At 42.7% G+C, this 20,418-nt stretch overlaps 1 protein-coding gene across 1 annotated transcript in view; it reads left to right on the forward strand.

Moving 5' to 3' along the window:
• agrn (agrin) overlaps window positions 1-20,418 on the forward strand; it is a 353,511-nt gene that overhangs the window by 248,013 nt on the left and 85,080 nt on the right. Inside the window, 3 exon segments of the mRNA XM_042491203.1 lie at window positions 7,236-7,457; window positions 18,531-18,728; window positions 19,282-19,482. Coding sequence (XP_042347137.1) covers window positions 7,236-7,457; window positions 18,531-18,728; window positions 19,282-19,482 — 621 coding nt within the window.

Here is a 20,418-nt window from a genome sequence, read left to right on the forward strand (position 1 = left end):
CGCTTTCGCCCAGGGAATGCATTTCCATCACTGCCAATCTGAGCAGGAGCTGATAAATACCTGTGACTACTGCAGAGTCATTTGACCTGGGTGTGAATGCCCATTGTAACCTTTTCCATGACATACAAAACCCAGGTATTAGCAGGTGTTAGTGTGTTTTTTGTCCAGTGGGAAAGGGTCTTCTGACTCCTTCCCATGCATTACAATAGACTCTTATGTTTGGTATTTTGTCATAGCATAATGGGTTTTTTCCTAAAAAGTGGAAATCACTTTCCCCTTCTTGCTTTGGAAATTGGATGAATGACATGGCTCCTTGTTTATACCTTAAAAGAATTTGGTGTACTCCAATGACAAAGCTCTAAGATCTTGGGACCCTTTATCGCATATATTTTCAATCTGATAATTGACTGTATCAGTCTGTATTGTACCTTAGTACTCAGATTTCTAACCTTTGTCTTGTGCCATTTTTGTGCTAACCTGGTCTTGGTTCCATGGTCTCTATTTCTGCCTTTCAATCCACATGAGAACATTTCAGGCATCGTACGGACTAAAAGGTATATGTGCACTTTTTCTGTGAGCTGGCAGTTATAATAGTCTATTTCTACATTTTTGTTTTCTTGTGTTGTATAAATGGAAAATTTTCATAGATAATAAAGGGAGAAAAAATCCTTGGGATGGCTTTAGAAAAAGGGCTATTGTAAAAAATTTTTCTGAAGGCTTCACATAGTCTTTCAGTAAGGGATACAAAAGTCTTTCAAAATAAAAAAAAATCTTTTAAAAATGTATTTTTCAATAGCTGAGACTACTTTTATAATAAAAGTGTTTAATTAAAACTTTTTTTTTTGTCTTGGCCCGAGTTTATCCCTGTTTACTTCCTGCCCAGATGGTTTTTATTCCAGCAGCCCCTTTAAGTGGAGCTATTTCAGAGCCTACTCAGTAGTACTTTGAATCAGTGGAAGCAGGGGTGTGAGGTGGCTCACCACAACTCTCTGGAGTCTGTTGATGTACTGGCCTCAGTCTAGTAGTAGTAGAATAGAAAGAAGAGAGTTTCTAAATTGGTAGTTAGGCTGTTCATAAAAAAGAAATACAAGCAAAGCGCGGCTTTTGAGAGTGGGGACGAGGATAATTCTGTAAAAACCACTGAAACACACAGTTGAGAGGAACACATTGTCAGGCAAAATGGGGGTGAACAAATGAAGGAGCTAGTTTTGCGGACAGAAATTCTTTATTCACAGCTCTTTTGTCATTTCATGTGCACGCAGCCGAGTGTGTGTGTAGTGCATGATTGCGAGTGTAGAAAAACTCATGGAAGTGCAAGCGAGTTGCTTGAAATGTGTTGCCTGTCGCCTCCGGAGGTTAACACAAAATCACTCAGCGGCAGACACATTGTCATTGACAAAGAGCTCTGCAAAGCGGGAAAGGAAAATCAGTCACCTTAGGTGTCAAGACTCTGTGCCGAATATTTTATCATTTGCATGTTTATTTGATTAGCATCTCTGCCGGCTGCAGTGATTGGACTCACAAACAGTCGTGGAGCTGGGGTATTTAAGTCAGCCTGAGATCACCAGCGCTGTTTTTCCTAATCAAGTTAATTAGAGGAAGTGCCGTGGGAGCCAGATTGACAGCAGCCAGGGACCGCCGGTCCACTTACTGCGGCCCGCGGGCTGTCATCGTGAAGAAATTGCAGAGAAATCTGGGTCAACAGGGTGCCAGAAGTGACTGGAGGCATTGTGGGCGCACGCCGACGGGGCTGTGATCAACCGCAATTTCTACATTTTTCATTTCATTTCCTGTTTCTTCTTATCCCTTCCTCACGCTGCAGCTCATGACTTGATTGGAGATGCAATAAATGTCGAGCGCTCCGTTTCCACATATGTTTTCTTTTGCAGTCTGAGAAATCATTTTTGAAACTTCCTCTGGCAACCCAATGACAAAACCACTTGTTTGGATTAGACGGTGTTTAGATGTCGTGTCACCTCTGATAGATACATGTCACAAGATCAGGATCCCAGCTTGCCTTTCTTCTTTCCCCACGCTGTTTTTGCTTGTCTCCATTTTGAAGAGCAGCATGTTCTTAGTTGTAAATGCACAAAGAGGCTTCGATTCACCCCCCGCCTGTGATAAGTGTTCAGTGGTAGACAGACACAGCCCGCGGGTATGCCTTTTGCTGTATGCTAATATAGCCTTTTCTCTGCACCTCCCTCTCCCTCGACTAATATGATACATAAATGTTTTTAATGCGAGGGAGGCAAAGGGAGTCAGATCAAAGCCCTGCAGGTGAAGAAACATGGAGGGCGGGGCTTGCTGCAGATTGGCCTTGCCCCATTGGAGTCCTGTGTTGTAATGGTTTGCAGTAGTAGGTGATTCTCCCTGCCAGTTGGCTACCACGAACATCACCTGGATTACACTGATTCACTGCCCTGCATAATATGGGGAGCGATTTGGAATTGCACACAGACCCGAGGGGGGAAAAGTCCAATTAACATATGTATGAGCTGAGCGGAGATGGGAGGAAGCTCTCGCCAAAATAATCTCCCAGCATTTTGCCGACATGTTACGGGGGGTTAACACTGTACGCCTGCTCACTGCGGCAACCACACAATCACAGCCAGCGTCCTGACGGAGCGCGCTGTGCCATCACAGCGACCTAAAGAGGGGTTGTTAAGAAGTTACACCGTGTCCTTGCTACTTTACCAGTCAGATAACACCACTAAGTGGGCAGTAATGATAGCTCATCTGGTATGAGGACATCAGATGAACAGGTTCCCTCAAATTTTTTCAACATGGCCAGCCGGCGCCTCGGCTTGGGTGACTTGACACAGCACGGCCTAACCTGAAGTAATCCCCTCCGAGCCCTGAAGCGGGGCCATGCCATTAAAATACCACACTAATTAAAACAGAAGAGTTACACAACAGTTGGCAGGAGAGGATACACTGAGGTGACACCCAGAATGTAATGTCCAGAAACAAGAAAGGTACAGAAACATAGCTGAGTGCACACTAGCAGAGCAGAATCCATGATTAGAAAGAATTATTCATATTTTCTTTTTTTTACTCTTTCTCCTGACTTTCCCCCAACAGCCACAGCAGACCCCTCATTGCACCTGCTCAGCCACTAAAACAATGCCTTGGCTACTGAGCCCATGTGTTTGGCATTACAGATGTTCCCAGTCAACTGTCAAGCTAATTTTCACATAGCAATAGCTTAAACCAAGCGACGTTGATTTATTGTGGACCTGGCTGACAGAAACACTGATATATGCATGAAGAAGATGTATTTAAGTGTCTGGGAGGAGACCAGGGAGAGAGACAGAGCTGGAATAGGCTTGTGAACACCATCCCACAAGCCTTAGTTGTGACAGGCTGCCATTTCAAAGCTTCTGCCTGCATCCAAGAGAGAGGAAAAGACAGCTTTCTAACTGTGTCATAAGATTTTTACACTTGGGGAGTTTTGTCTTTTTTTTCCTCGCACCCTCTCCAGTTAATAAATCAGGCAGATTTTTTGCCCCCCAGAGGTAGAGGATGATAAAAAATTAGTTTTGGAGGGGAATTTTCTTTCATCTTTTTTATGTGTGTGAAACAAAGAGAATGGGAGACTAAGGCGTTATCGGAGGCTGCAGTTGTGTTTTAGGAGCCCGTCCTTGGGAAGTGGGCTGGTGAACTTTTATGGAGGCCAAGGTTGTACAGTTAAGCCTGGATCACAAGCTTACGACTGTCACGCACGCACTCGCGGACACACGCAAAGAGTTGAAAAGAGATCACGGGGAATCAATTGTTTTTGAAGGCGTACCAAATTAAGCAGCACTGAATGGCTTACATATTTATGTGGCACCTCCAAGCTCTTTTGAAACAGCAGCTTGGCATCAAAACACAGAAATCAGTAGCTGTTTTCTGCCTTCTAATCTGAAACATTCACTTCCTGAAATGGGACAGTCTGTCTGTGTCCTTGCTCGAGATCTGGAAAGATTTGTTTTATCACAGCCACAACTTAGTGAAAAAACAGTGGGAGGTAGTGGGCAACCTGCACAATCTACTTTACTTTGGCTTTTAATATCCACCTCATAGGGATTGGAATTGAGAACTGGTTTCAGTTGAGAGATGGTTCCATATTCCACAGGAATATTATGACTCAGAGTTTATCAATTCCTGTTATTGATGCCGGCATGCATATGGCTATTATTATACAATGGGGACTTGTGCACAGACATAAAAGGCCCTCCATTGTCCCGTGGGCAAGTGCAACTTGCTGTTGTTTCTCCTGACATAGCTGAAGGGACCATATTGCATAAAGTACTCATCTTAAGTCCTATAGATAAACTGTCGAGATAGAAAAACTCTAAATATGTATCACGATGATTTCTTTCTTGCGACATCTTCAAAATAGGTGTTTAGGATACGACTTCAGATTTCCATTTTATAAGGACTTTTGGGGCTCTGTTATTTACATGATGACTAAGCCTAAGCCTTTTGACTGCAATAACAGCGACACGCAGAAGCTCTGGCATGGGGCCCCCTTAGCCCTTGGGTCCCTGGGCATTGGCCAGGTAGGCCCCTTTTCATAGATACACCATGCTGGCATGTTTATCTGACAGTTGAGCATAGCAAAACAATAATTTCAAACTCATGCATCTATACTGTTTGAAACTTCATGGCATAAAAGAAGACGCAGTCAGAAGTGTGGCTTCATTAAATGAAGATAGATAACATCAGTGCTGCTTGTAATGCAGAGTTTTATTTGTGGCAGCCTGCCACGGTTAAAACACATGCCACGTAGTATTGTTTTTTTGTTTTTGGATCATTAGGAGCCTTATTACAATATATGCATGTCAATCAGGTATTCATTACACCACACTCTGAGCGTAGAGCGTACTCTGGGCACAGACAATGCAGAAGAAAAAAATCTAAAAATTTGCTTTCAATCACCTCTGCAGTAGCTGCTCCTCTTATCCATCGATCTGATCCACTCTGACTGAACGGATGAATATCCACCCTGTGACTCAAACAACTCAGACAGCTGTTTAGGAAAAAAAAGTGATGTGTTCTGCCTGTGCTGCATTCACAGACCTGCAAAAATGTTGTCAGCTACCACTAGAGATAGCTTCTAATTCAGTTGTAAACACTGTAAAATCTGTAAATTGATCTTAAGTAAGGGTGGAAATATAGGCAATATGCTGAACATTTTGCCAGTAACATGGGCTTCAGTTATTCTTTATTTCAATTATTTATCATTTTATGCACAAGGGCCTCTGCTTCCCAACTGATCAGCAAGAGGGAAAGTATACTTGGTTAAATAGAAATAGCTTCACTTGTTGAAGGTCTAAGGTTTGTTGCAAAAAAATAGAACAATGTGGACATTTTCCTTCTATGCACCTGTCTACAAGTTACTGAAGGTGTGCATGAGCCTCTATATTTTAAGTCATCACAGTAGAGCTATGTAGGCAGGCTTAGCAGACTTTGTCTTTGAGTAAGAAAACTTGAATGAAAACAAACGCTGTATTCAGAGTCAGAGATACAACAGTTGATGCTGAAAACCTGTGTAAATTTGTTTAGGAATCAATGAGGGAATCAACAGAGAATCATACCAATAAGCAGAATCAATAATGGCACTGGTGTCAGTAAAATCGTGTAAGTTCCCATCCCTATTGCCTCAGTTGCCATCATAATTTATTAAGAACTTGCCCTAAGATATTCAGGTGCCATTGATCCTTATTGCCCATACAGCACCCCTCCCATTGCCGCAGTCAGAGTGAAACAAGCTAATTGCCTCCATCTGAGTTGCCGGTTGATAGTTTACCCTGGCATTAGAGGCACTACCGAACGATTCCAAGCTGATAAATGAATCACGGGGCTCCTAGCACGAAAAGTCGCCCCCCTGCGATGCCATCTAATCCCATAATGGTCACAATAATGATGGAGCCATGGGTGGTGTCATTACAGGGGCCAGTTTCCATGACAGCACCCCCACCCCTCTAACAAAAGCTCAAATAAAAGGTAGACTAGGAGGAAGTTTGCCTGACATTGGATGTAAAATGCACCTCTTTGAGCGCCTCTCATCAAAAATTATTTGACGCCTCCGTCTGCTTTTTCTACTAATCTGCAGACACACCACATTTAGCTGAGTGATCCGCCCCTCATGCGTGAAGCTTTCCAAATGAAAATCGCTCCGGAGCTGCGCTATCGTCTTACTCTTGACACCGAAGTGTGTACCATTCTACTATTCACACTTTTAACCACTAAGCCAAGCCCTCAAAACTGACACACACACACACACACTAGCTCCCTGTCTCAGTATACACAATGACATGTATTATTTTCATTGACACATACAGCTGTGAAGAATTGATTGAGTCATGATGGGAGGCTGTGATCAAAAGATTGCTCATACCAGTTTTTACGGGTTTCCTCTCTCCTGATCAAGTCAGGTTATATCAGCTCAGCCTACACCCATCCGCCCGCTGTCGGGAATCATAGGTGCAAAAATACAGTCCTTATTTTAATGAAGTCATGCTGGAGCTAGTGTGTGAGAGGGAGAGACTGAAGCAGACACCTTTCTGTGATGTTCACATTTCATATCTGCCTCTGCCCAGGAGCTTGCCTTTTTTGAATTATTAAGCAGAGGGCTCTTTCTTCTCTTCGCCTGTTTCTTTTTTTCACCGTCCTCTACATTTTCTCTCCCTCTCACACTCTTTTTCTCGCTCCTCCATGTCAGTTCAACCAGCTTTGGCTGAAGCGGTGGCTCTCACTGAGATGCAAATGGCAGCCTTTGAAGGGGCACATTGGGAACGTCAATTAATCCAGGCGTTTACGCGCCTGGAGAAAAAAAAAGGCTGCACAACCATTGTTCGTGGGCTGTTTCATCTCTATTGTGCTACAGGGCCATGTTTTTATCCGCTGTCCTCATGCCACCGGATTCGGTGGGAGCTCTTCAAAGATTCAGGATACATCAGGATAGGCACAAAGGCGAGGAAATGACATAGGAAGCTGGGGGGGTCACAGGAATCAGGCTGTATTGCATACTTCATCATATCTCCTTTCCTTTCGAAACCTTTTCTAACACAAAACCTGCAGTTCCCCATGTACCTGTGCTCTAACTTACCTCCCTGTCACCTATGCCCTCTGCAGCCCTAGACTTTTCTCCAACCTCTGTTTTATATTCTTCCCACATCCCATCCCAGTTCAGTATCCCCTACCTTCTCTAACTTTGCTCTCTGTCTCTTGGGTGGTCGGCCCCTCAGATCTCAGCATACCGAGCCCCTGCCTGGATAAAGTGTGCGAACATGGGGCGGTGTGTGTGGTCAAGAACAGCGAGCCAGTGTGCGAGTGCCCCGAGGCCTGCCCACAAACGTCCGACCCGGTGTGCGGATCTGACGGCCACAGCTACGGCAGCCCCTGCGAGATGCGAGCGATGGGTTGTGCCCTGCAGAAGAACATCCACATCCAACACAAAGGACCCTGCGGTGAGTAACTGCACAACATTACAGTAATTTACTGTGCAGCCATAAAATCACTTTGAAATATGTGAATTATAGCTCACAGGTAGGGAAAGATCACCCCTTGTGGAATACAGTTAAGCTCAAATTAATTAATAGCACTACATTACCCAGAGGCAAAATTATAATCCACAGGCATTAACAGTTAATACATATGTGTTATAGTCATGGTGACCCCTGGAGGCGCCCCATTTTTATCCAGCAAAGTCAAAACAATGCTTAATATATCTCCAGGTCTCTTGAGGAATTTCCTTACCCCTCGTCCATTACTCTCCATCTCTTCCCTCATGCTCCTCTTCAGCCCCACATCAAGACTCCAATTTGCCTATTTTGACCTTTAAGTGAAGACGCTCTTTACTCATGATGAAAGAGAATCCGGAGCATACTTGTCCGTAATTGGCTACATGAGTCACTTGGCTTTGTCTTGCAGTGTCGCAGCATCAGCTAGTCATTAGTACACCAGTGACAGTGAAGCTTCAAGTGGTAAAAATATCTTCAGATCCAGCATGCAGGCACACAGCCATACGGCCAGATTTTTACAGCTTGGTAAACCCACTTAGTGATTACTCTTGATGGCTTAATGCCATCTTGGAAGGCCAATTTTCCCATGGACTCTAATTGGTGATTGAGTATTATTCCTTGTCAACCATCAAGCCATTTGCTTTTTGCACACACTGGGCAAAAGCACAGCAGTTATTAGCCCCTTGGCCCAACTCTCTCACTTACCTCATTCACTCAGTTTTACTACAATGGATTTTTTTTTCTGCATATTTTGAAGACTATAACAATGAAAGTGAGTTGGCCTCTGCGGTGCTGTATTTGTGGATGAGCTGTGCAGTTAGCTGAATGATCAATACAGCTGAATTAGTCTCACTTTGCTGCTATGAAATTGTGCTCTACTGCTTTGCCCTAAAATGCGCAGTTTACGGGTCGAGTTTGTTTGTGCGAGCTCGTCTGATTGTTTTGTAAAATGAAAAGCGGTTTGAGTTTCTGTCTGCGTTGGGAAGATGACAGGGTTAGTTGTTGGAGTGCTCCTACGCTCCCTTTCTGCCTGCCTGTGTATTGCATCTGTCATCTTCCCCTCCCAGACTTCTCTAAATTGAAATCCAACGCAAGAATGTATGCCAACAGGAAATGGAGCGAGAGCAGTGTTTGGTCGGTGGGCAGGCAGGCTGACTCAATTTGGTGCACCGCACCGCAGGTAGACGGCAGGTCTGTCGGCCCGGGGTCCCTCCGCGGTAATGAATAGTCTTTATTTTAAAAAGCGAGAGGCAGAGCGAGAGGCTGAGCGAGCTGGCGGAGTGGAGGGCCCTGTCTGTAATCCAGCACTATGGATGGTTCTTGGCTCCCAGAGGAAACAGGCCTGCGTCAGCGCAATGGTGCCATAAAAATGCTGAGGCATTGGCTTGCCAGGCGCGAGCCAGCCGAGGAATGATGGCGATGATAATGTGGGTTATTTCTGGGCTGTTTGCACAGCTTTACTGGGCCTCATTCAGCACCATAACAACTGACTGACTTAAGCTATTATCTCACCTAATTATCACAGGCTATTCCCCCCAGTAATATACTATACATGTTTATGGAGCAGAAAAGGAGAGAGAGGAGAAGAACATATGCTGCCTTCAGGTGCTGTTGGAAGTATTGGAATTAAAAGTTGAAGGTATGAGCAACAGAAGAAAGTGGTGAATAAAGTTAGATGTTTCTGTGATGTGCAGGTTGTTGAGTAACTCCAATCCTTTTGTTGCAGAAGAGCTTAAAAGAGATTAGCTTTATTTTGTTTGTTTCCAATTTTGAGCTGATAATTGGTATTATATATTTATTGCAGCTGACATTTAGACTTAGGGATAGGCCTAGCTTTGTGACTACAACAGTTTGACCCGTGACAGGTCAGTCAAGCAATAAATTAATGTTAAAAAAAAATTATGTTAAAAAATCAGTTTTCATGGAAGCTTCTATTAATGGCTCATATTACTCACTGAAACTATGAATCCCAAAAACTGATATTCAGGAAAGCCTTAACGTCTAGATTTGTCACTTTAAAGGCCCAGTGTTTAGGATTTAGGGGGATAAATTAGTAGAAATGGCGTAGACACTAATCATTTTCAGCACTGGCCCCATGAGCCACCAAGTTCTCAAATTTGGTGACCAAAGTACCTTTTGTAATTGCACAAATGTAAACTTTCAAAAGTCCAAAAGCCTACAGAAAGACACTTTAATGCAACTTAACTCAGCCCTCTGTAACTGTGACACTTCAGTGAATGAAAAGCCATAAACAGAATGAAAATAATCTTTGTAAACATATTGTCTCACAGTCTCTCAGTACACAGTCTGTCGTTTCGTCACTGTGTTATTATCATCTATAGTTGTCAGTTGCATAATGAAAAAAACAATTAAAATGCTGAGGAAATAAATATTCATATTTTTTTTGGTTGCCGATAGAAAAAAAGCCGCACTAAAAGATGCAAGATGAATTCTAAAATAATTCGGATCTTATCTGAATGAACAGCTGTTCCTTAATGTTTTAGATTAAGTTGTTTTACCCAACCCATTTTTCAATCAATAGCAGCTCCGTGCACCATTTGTTATCATAGTAAAAGTACCTCAGCAGTGTTCTTCATTTGGCCCTCGTCGCCCCTCGAATATGTTGCGTTCTTTCAGTTTTTGGTTGTGTTGTTAAGGTGCTAACTGGCTAACTCGCATCACAGCGGTCCTCAGGTATCCTATGCTGTATGACGATTACAGATGACCACCATCTGCTGGTATGGAGAGGTATGTCCTCTCACGCTGATGCGGAACATATGTGCTTGTTGGTTGTCAGTTTTGTGTGTTCCTGTGCAACTTTCTGGCGGAGACACAGCGACACAGCAGTGGGCTTTCGTTGCTGCTAGTTTTCGGATATTATGTTGTTGTGTCACAGCCTTAGCAGTTAATTACCCCTCCCCAAGAAAAACAGCATGAAGTCTGAGACTTTTTCGTCATCGCTCGATTCAGTTTGTTGTTTGCTGAACAATAATTAGGCTATACATACATAAAAGAATCCCTTTCGTCCCGGAGGCATCCTGGGAAAGATCTATACTTGTCCCAAACACATTTTTTATTGTCACCTCAACAACAGTACACCATTAATCTAGAGGCCTTGCAAGTCAGGAATAATGTTGACTGTTTCAGCTTATGTGGAACTAAAAGGCAAAAATAAATCGAGATGTTTGTTAAACTTAAACTTTGCATTGCGAAGGCTCGCAGAATTAAATTTTTTGATTATTTAAACTTTATTTAGACAGGTTATCTAAGTGAGACATGCATGCTTAGCGACTGGAAAACAGGCTGCTGGTGGCTTCAGCAGCCTGCCTACAGGGGATAATTGGTGGCCACAGGGCAACTTTTTGTGGCCATGGGCCATTGGACCATCTTTAATGTCAAACCCTGCCACATACAGAGCAGGCCTTCTTCCATGGAGTCCATCATGTTGTTTCTACAGTAGCCTGAAACAGAAAACCCAACACTGGCTCTAGAAAGGGCCATTCGTGTTGTCACGTCAGCCACCATCGTTCTCCTACATACTCGGCACATGGGATACGTTTCAACTCTGCAGCCTCACTGCCAGATTACACTAAATCCTACACACTGGACCTTGTATTCTTTCCTTTTTTTTCATCAAAACATGAACTATATGCCACATTTTCTATTCTGCAACATTAAGTAGATATTTTTATGGTGTGATTTCCAAAAAAGCCATCAACTTTTGTTTGTTTACCAGCTCTATTTTGTTATTTCCATCCAAATGTGCTATAATGTGCAGCCTGTCAGATTTATGGCTTCCAGACTCTAAAGTAAAGCAGCTTAAGGGAGGCAGGTGAGGGCAGCAATAGTTTGAGAGGTGATAGGTGCCACGATCGAAAATAACTGGGCATGTGTGCTTCACTGTGTGTGTTAGTGTGCATGGCTTACTACAAACCTCTCATGGGCCCAGCCATAATTTCATTTCCTTCCCTGCGGGCTAGAAAAATAGCAGTTATCTATATGGCTCAGGTGCAACCCGATAGCGATATGAGTGACATTTGTTATTATTCTGAGATTTTACCTCGCACTGCATTTGAGTGGCGGGCGACCTTGTAAGGTGGGCTGGGAGTGGTGTGCTCAGTTAATAGACCCCCCAGCCGGATATCAGTCGCCTCGGAAAAAGGGCCATTCATACGGCTTTACCCAAACAGATGAGAGCAGAGGCGCCAGAATTATTTTAGAAAAGGAAACAAATTCCCCATTTTTTCTCCCACAGGTGTTTGAAATGATATACACAGTTGAGTAAGAAATATAGGTCACACCAGCAGCATGTGAGTGGTCGAGGAGAGGCGGTGAAAAGAAGGCAGAGGAAAGAGGGAGGGGAAGGTTATAAATGCATGGAAGGAGAGAGACGGAGGTAAATAAGATGAGGAGGAGCCGAGGAGGTGGGGGGCAGAGTTAATAGCATACTGGCCAGGCAGGCATCGACAGGGGAGTTGTTATCACCCAGGCATGTTCACAAGCCTTCAAAACATAAACCAGCCTACTTCTTTCTGCTTAATCCTGAGGTAATACTCCGCCCAAACCCCCTCAGCCGCAATTCAGGTTTTTCCCGGTGAGGATATCAACAAAACGGTGCCAAGCTGGAGGGTCTTTGGTGTTTTTTCCCTCCACAATGACTCAATCCTTCATGCTTTCAAGGCCACTTTATATACCAACCTGCCCCTGTTTCTCACTCGCATTTCCAAAAGCACAAACACTGCAACCAAACATAACAAGAGAGGCTGTCACAGTGTAAGAACAAACATCAGCAGTACCAAACTTTAGGTCCAGGAGACTTCAAGGGGACCTTGAGTAAATTCTAAGAGGTCCTCTGCAAAATGAGAAAGTTTGGTTTGATAGTTAGAGTGAGATGACAGGAATATGGAAACAAGAGAAAAATCTATATTGTGTGAGTCAACTCCACATTAACATAAAGCATTGGTTCCTAACTAGTGGGTCGCGGTCCAAAAGTGAGTTATGGGTCCATTCTGAACTGTCTGCAAAGGACTTGTGAACATGTCAAACTGAATATGTGGTAATTTATCTTATGTGTGGACCTTGGACTGGTGACTAAGGAGAAATCTGGACCCTGTGAAAGGACCAGTTGGGAACCACTGATATATAGCATATTTGTGTTATCTTTTCTTTTAATTACAGAAAATACATCAAAGAGTGACCTACAGCATTGTGTCCCAGAGGAAAATTTCCGCTCTTTGTCTCTGTAAAATAAATCAGCTTCTTATTCAGGGATTACTAACTTCTGATGTGTTTCTCCTAAACCCCCCCACCCCCACCCCCATAGTAGGAGGACCAAAAGAATAATATGGCAGTTCTTTTGCTGTGCTTGTAGGCTTCTCAGAGGTTTCTCAACTGTGAGAACTGATAAAATACACATAGTGGACAATTGTTGAAGTATTTGTTCGGATCTACTGAGTATGTTTACATGCACACAATATCCCAGTTCTTGACCTTATTCTAAAACACACAATATTCCTGTTTGCATGACAAATTAAATAAGTATTCTACTAACGATACCCTTTGCATGCAGCCGTGGATGCTCAGATTAACATCCCTTAACATGTTGTTTATCACATCGAAATATAAAGACGTAACACAGCTGTTGCTGCTTGTCATTTTCCTTCTTTGCAGCGAAATAGGAATGTTTAATAGTTTCCTACCGGTGGTGGATATGTTGGACTCTCTTTTTCCTTCCTTCAGCTTCTTAAAAAAGGTTAGAGCTGCGATATTTGCGTGTATCCAAAAACGTGTTGATATAAAAGTGTTTCGAACTGTTGGCGAATTGGTTTGTATACAATGTATCCATGACAATGCACTGAGCCAACTGTAAACAGATAAGAGGACATGTGTCGCCAACTGCAGAAAATACCCCAGTAGAGATGAATATTCCAAATTAGCTTTACACATGCCAGAATAATGCTCCTAAAACCTCAAATAATGGACCTAACCTAAATAACTGGAATATTTCACGTCTCAATCAGAAAATGCTAAATTCGGAAAACGGCTTAATTCAGAATGTTAAAACTGAATGTGCTGTTTACATGACCCACATCAAATTCATTCATATTGTCATATTCTGAATAATAAGAGAATATAGGTGTGCATGTAACCGTAGCCACTGTTATCTCAAAGGCTGATTATTTCAGACGAATAAAAATCACTGCAGTGAGAGAGGAAAAAGAGCATTTCAAGATGCTGAATTAGGATCGGGGTGAGACAAGAGGAAGGCTATTTCTCAGGAGCTGAATTTAAGTCAAAATCTCATATTGATGTATTATTGAGCTCAGTTGTGTCTCGAAGAAATAGACTGGATAAAGAAGAGCTCTTATTTTACATTTTTCCTTTCCTCTGGGGTAAACAAAATTGCATGGCACTCAAATTGAAAAAAAATGGCTAAGGAAAGCTGCCAACATGATGAAAACTGATTCTGAACCATCAACATTTTGTAAACATTTTGAAATTAAAAATGTAAAGTCACCACCTCAATATGTGTTGCGTAAATTAAATATTGTTTTACAGCTTCAGATGGCTTAGAAATAAAGATTTCCAAGATACAAAAATGGCTTGAACAAACAACAGCCTAAGTTCAGTAGGCCTTTTTGCCAAACTCATCCCTGCATGGCAATGAATGGCACGCAAATATTGTGCCAACTCTTCTAATCTGGGAACCAGTGCTGGCGAAAAGCTTGCCCAATATTTGGTGCGGACTTTCAGTCAGACTGAGTCAGGTTGCTTTGGATACAGATTTTATTAGGACTGGCATAAGAAGATCTTTAAATGTCTCACTTTGATCTTGGACACGCTGTGTTATACTGCATATTTTCCTGGCTGGAGATATTCTTGCATTGGTGGACATGAAAGTAAATTTGAATAAGATGAGAGATCCCAGGTTCTAATGTTAGCACATTAGAACCTGTCGTAATGCCTAGCCTGACAGACTTTTTACCTTCAAGTCTGATTTTTTATGGCTGTAAAGTATTCTGCCTTCAGGAGAAAAAAAAGTTTTTCAGTGAAACTCAGAATTAGTGATGACAGACTCGGAGATGACTGAATCTGAGATGACAGAAAGTGGACGTCTTAACATTAGCAGTAATGGCGACAATTCTCACTCAGCTCTTGGCTTTGAACTCGAGCTCCCCTCCTTTTCTGTCTATTTGCGATGCGTGTTGTCTGGAGGATCAGGCAGTGTGGAGAGCCAGGTGCGAGGGGCAGGAGCTGATAAAGAAGCGGGGCTCCTATCAGGACACAGGGCCTGATAAAGGACAACATTCACTACCGCCACTTCCTGATTTATAGCTGCTGCAACCAGAGAGGAGCACAACGACAGCGACCCCCATTTTTATATTTTATGTTTATTTTTGTCACAGAAAATCCATATCTTTTATAAGGCCTCTTCATATTTTACCATCAAAACCTCCAAACCCACTTGCAATGTCCAGATAGATGGAGCAACATCTCATTACTGACAGTAGATTATGATTTAGTCTGAGTCATAGATTGTTAGAGTAGTATTATCAGATTACAGTATACATAAAGCATGGAGAAACCACAACATTCCACTCATATGTGAGTTATTGACAAAGTATTTTACTGCTGGAACCATGGCATTTTCAACAATATGGACTTTCTATTCAGTAGAAAGATGCAACTGCTATTGAAATTGGCGGTATATGACCAGATGACCAGAGAAATCAGAGAAAAAGGACTGTGACATTCGCTTTTGCTCAAGAGGTAAAAAATCTATAGTTACCAGAATGCATTGAGCAAATGCTCTAGCAGCCAAACAGCGCACCATAATATGTCTCTGTAGACATTTCGAAGCAAGTAGGCAATAAAGTTACAGAGTCTTGGTTTACATTTGATCAACACTTTTTAGTTTTACAGTTTAATCTGAATTTGGTTTGCATTTGAGAGAGATAGAGACGTGTCTCTCTCACACTTTTGTTCCACTGCTGTACTCTGTGTCCAATGTGGCGGCAGCATAGACTATATAAAGATGGACGACATGACAGCTCCCCCAAAGTGAGGTTATTCAATCCTGATCGCCCCCTGGTGTCTGACTGCCATACAGGTCCTAAGACCCGCCCTTCCATGTTTGTGAATGGTCATAGGCTGAGCTAAAAAATCAAAGAACATGCCAAATAACTTTTTCCCAAAGATGGTTTCTGTCACTGAAGGTAGGTCTCATCACCCTGATGTTTGTTTAAATGTTTGTTTTCATGATAGGTTAGTTTTTGAGTTATTAAATTATACAGAAGGGGGCTTTTCTGCCATGATTAACAGCTGTGACAGCCAATCCGTGTGCCCACATTCAATGGAGCTGCTCACTATCGGTCGGACGGTTGTTTGAGTGAGAACTTCCCCACCGCAGATATTGCTACTTCGCAGATGCAGGGCTCCCAATGACATCACCCTCGCACGATGGCAATGCTCGTATCCGGGATATTTTAACCTCATATCAGCGTAGCGGGGACAAGTGGGGGCACGTCATCCATCTTTATTTACAGTCTGTGGGCAGCAGGCATACAAAAATGAGGAAGTACAATCTGTAGTTTGAGCAACAGCCCAAGAGCTAGCTGGTTTAAAGTTTTGCTTTTACCTCATTCTAAAACCATGGGCATAAATATGCACAACCCACACCCCTGTAGGAAAGCCTTCCACAGGGTTTTCGAACCTGGCTGCACTGATTTTGCTCCCACCCTGCAAACAACAGCATTAGTAAAGTCTGCCACTGATGCTGAGGCCTGGCGTGGCTCACTCTTCCTGTTCCAATTAATCCCAAAAGTGTTTGATGGCTCTGTGCAGGCCAGCCCAGTACTTCCACAGCAAACTCAGAAAAACCATTCTTTTATGGTCCTGGCTTTCTGCACAGAGGCATTGTTGTGTTGAAAGAGGAAGTTGGCTACTCTTCTTAATTGTAATTAAGGGGACTAGCCCAAACCATGAATAACAGCCCCAGACTAAAATTATACATTGGTTTCAGGAAAAATTGCTCCTTCTTGCTCTGCTCATGTAATTTTTAAACATAGCTTCAAAGAAATTCTTCATTCTACTAGTACACAATATATTACTCCCACAGGCAGAGTAATATATGTAAAGTGCATATCAATATCCAGTTCACACTCAAGGCTTTCAGGGGAGTGGATGCCAGCTCTATATGGAGAGATGAAGCAAATGAAAGACTAATAAACAGATTAATAATGTGGAAGGTTCCAGCGGCCAGTCTCGCCTCTCTCAATTAGTGCTAAAACAGCAGGGGTTGTTAGCCGGCCCCTAATTGAATGTGATAGCGAGCTGTGCTAATGCAATCCTCCAGGTGTAATTGGTGTCAGAGGGAGAAGCGCATCCACTGCTAGCCCAATCTATGTACGAGGACTCGCGTTTGCCTTCTCATCTGTTTTCTGTCCCTATGTGACACCAGTCAGTACCCTGAACATGTCTGATCCTGCCTTGCTGTTCCGTCAGGGAATGAAACCTTGACTCCAGAAGCAGTTGACTCCTCAAGAGATGATCCAAGTGAATCATCCAACTAATAAGGGAACTCTTAAAAGCTCTCTCAGCCTTTTGGGTATCTCAGCACCATCTTTTGGCAAAAATACACACATCATCTGCCGTATTCAGTTTTGAAGTGTGATGGGAAAACAGCATATTTATAAGCAGATACGAACAACCTTAAAAAGTGAGAATTACAACCAGAAAAAAAGTGTGACTTTTCTCACTCAGTTCTGACCAGTTTTTCAGTACCTGCTGCTCACAAGCATGCCCAGAAGATAGTGCTGGCACCGTGCTTCCCCATAGGGATGGTGATGAGCAGTACCTGGCTGTCATTAGATATACAGCATTGGCATCGGGGCCAAAGAGTTTGAGTCTTGTCTCATCAGACCAGAGAATCTTTTCCGTCATGCTTTCGGAGTCCTTAAAGTGTTATTTGGCAGCCAGGCTGTCACGTGGCTTTTTCAGGAGTAGCTTCAGTTTGGACTCTCCCATAATGTCCTGATTGATGGAGTGCTGCAGAGATGGCCGTCCTATTTTTGCACAAGGATCTTTGAAGCTCTTTGTGTTCAGTTATTTAGTTTCAGCTCCAGAAAGAGGAGTTTTGGGTGGTTCCAGATGTCTGAGCCCACTGGGAGCTTTCAGCACTTTGGCATCTTTTCTTATTTATTTATTTATTTATTCTTATCCTCCTCCTCAGATCTGTGCCTCAGTAGAATTCTATCTGTGGCGAGTTTTTATGAATTTCACGGCTTGGTTTTTAGCTCTCACATGCATGTGAACCATGACGCCTTTTAATAGACAGGTGTGTGCCGACGGAAAGTATTTCAAATCAATTGAGTCTGCCTCAGGTGGACTCCAATAAAGTTTTACAGCCATTCTACACTCGCTATGGAAACTTCACATCCCTGCTCTCTTTGAATCTGTGCTGCTGCACTGCATCATTAAACACCACACCAGCTGTCAGCAACACAGATTGTCAGAAGCCACATACAGAAAAGACAACATGTTTTTACCAATTAATTGTTGAAAGGCTTTTGTAACACTATAAATGTATAACACAGAAAAATAAGGAGTAAATATATGCTGTTCTACTGCATCAGTAGAAAGCATGTAAAAAGCATGTTTGACGATAACAAACCTTGCAAAAACAAACCTTGATAGTGTTTGCTGTAATATTGACACCAAAAGCATAAAAATTAATATTGCGCCTACAGTGATGCACCTTTTTGTGAAAGAATAACAATGCGAAGCGAGGGATGATTCCTTTGCAGCTCACATCGATTTAAGGGATCATTGAAAAGTAAGATCAGTTTAAAATGCACTGCAATGTGTTTGCAGATTAATGTCATACAAATAGTGTAATCCGTTTTGAGTCTGCAACACACCAAAATATTAAAATTGTAAAAAGGAGGTAGTATTTTCCAAATTCAGGGAAAACACACACATAAACACACAAGCTGAGCCTTGTTCCTTATCTCCATCTAGATGAAGCTTGTGCCAACTGCTCTTTCGGGGCAATCTGCGACGCCCAGAGCGGGCAGTGTGTGTGTGCATCGGAGTGTGTGGAGTCCCACCAGCCTGTGTGCGGCAGCGATGGCAGCACCTACAACAGCGAGTGTGAGCTGCACGTGCGCGCCTGCAAACAACAGATGGACCTCCGAGTGGTCAGCCAGGGAGAGTGCAGTAAGTAATGCATACATCTCTACAGCGTGTGTCAGACGTTTTGAACAGCGAAGGAAGAACATGAAGTGTTGTTGGCAGAAGCATCAATCTTGGGTGATGGTGGAGTTTAGACTAAGGAAAATGCATGATATTCATGGGTAAAATACAATGAGGTAGAGTTTGTTTTTAATTTTAAATCAAATGTGAGTTTAGAAAATACCAGCTGAGCCCTACTGTACAGGAACCTCATACAGGCAGGCAGTTCATATTTTAATACGCGTGGACAGATGGAGAATAACTAAGAGAACGTGTATATGTCAGTTTTAGAGGGATATATTACAAGAGGAAGTGGCATGCATGGCAATTAGGACAAGAGCAGAGAAATTTCAGCTAAGTGCCTAATCCAGAGATGCATTTAAGGTCTGGTGTGTTTGAAATCCATTAAAACAACTCCACAAATGTTTCCTCTTTTTTTGCATCCACCGATCACGCTCTGACCCATCCCCCTGCTGTGTATGTTTGTGTGTGTGTGTGTGTGTGTGTGTGTGTGTGTGTGTGTGTTTGTGTAATTCAGAAACATGCGGCAACACTGTTTGTGCCTGGGGTGCCCGGTGTGTCCAGAATAAGTGTGAGTGCCCACAGTGTTCGGGCGAGGCCCTCTCCCCAGTGTGTGGAAGTGATGGCATCACCTACGACAACGAGTGTGAACTCCGCACGTCCTCCTGCATGCAGAAGAGGAGAATTGATGTGGCGAAGCCCGGCAGCTGCGACGAAGGTAGGAAATGGACTTTGAAATGGTGTAATTATGTTAACCAATCGGCCATTGAAATGGTGTAATTATCTTTATCAACTGACCTGTGTGGTAGAGTATCCAGTCATCTGTAGATTTTCATAATGGTTGCATATGCCACCAGCAGCATGCCAACAGGCTAGAAGTGAAAGTCATACTGCATGTCCGTCAACAGAACCTGAGCAGAAATGACTTCTGGGTGATTGAGTCCAAGTCAGCTGTGCATTTTCATGCTTTTGCTGTCTTATTTGTTTATTTTTTTCATGAGTGCATGGCTTATACTTCATTTCTCCTGCTAACATAAAGTTTTTTTATTAACCTCACTCGCACAAAGATGCAGGCTCATACTTGATGCAACCTTTTATTTGTTATCTACTTATTTTATCATATTTTACCATATCATAGTACGTTGCCTTCTAGCCCTCTAACTGACATTATGTTTGGATATAATTTGATTTAGATATGTTTGAAAAACATTGGATAAGAATAAGAATTTATATGTTTTTTGAATGGGTCCTGGTGGACCCATACAAAAAAACATAAAATATAAAAATGGGGGTCGCTGTCGTTGTGCTCCTCTCTGGTTGCAAAGTCATGCAAAATTTTTGAAATTCTGTGTATAAAAAATGTGTGGGTACCCTGTCTACATAGGGAGTGGGTCACCATAGTTAAAAGCCCATCTGAACCGAGAAGCATCTGAAAAAACACAGATTTTAACATGAAACTGCTTTATTTGGTGTTTCCACTGGTTTAAATCAGCGGTTCCATTTGTGTTGATGATTAAGAGACCTCTGCAGATAATTCAGCCTCCCTGTGAAAAACCTCCACCACATCTGGATCTTAAGTTATTAAAGAAAACACACATAAGGAAGTGCTGGGAGAGCCACCGGTCTCCAACATGCCAAACAGCACTGGAGAAAC

Source organism: Plectropomus leopardus, chromosome 8 (genome assembly GCF_008729295.1).
Source record: "Plectropomus leopardus isolate mb chromosome 8, YSFRI_Pleo_2.0, whole genome shotgun sequence".
Taxonomy (NCBI): Eukaryota; Metazoa; Chordata; class Actinopteri; order Perciformes; family Serranidae; genus Plectropomus; species Plectropomus leopardus.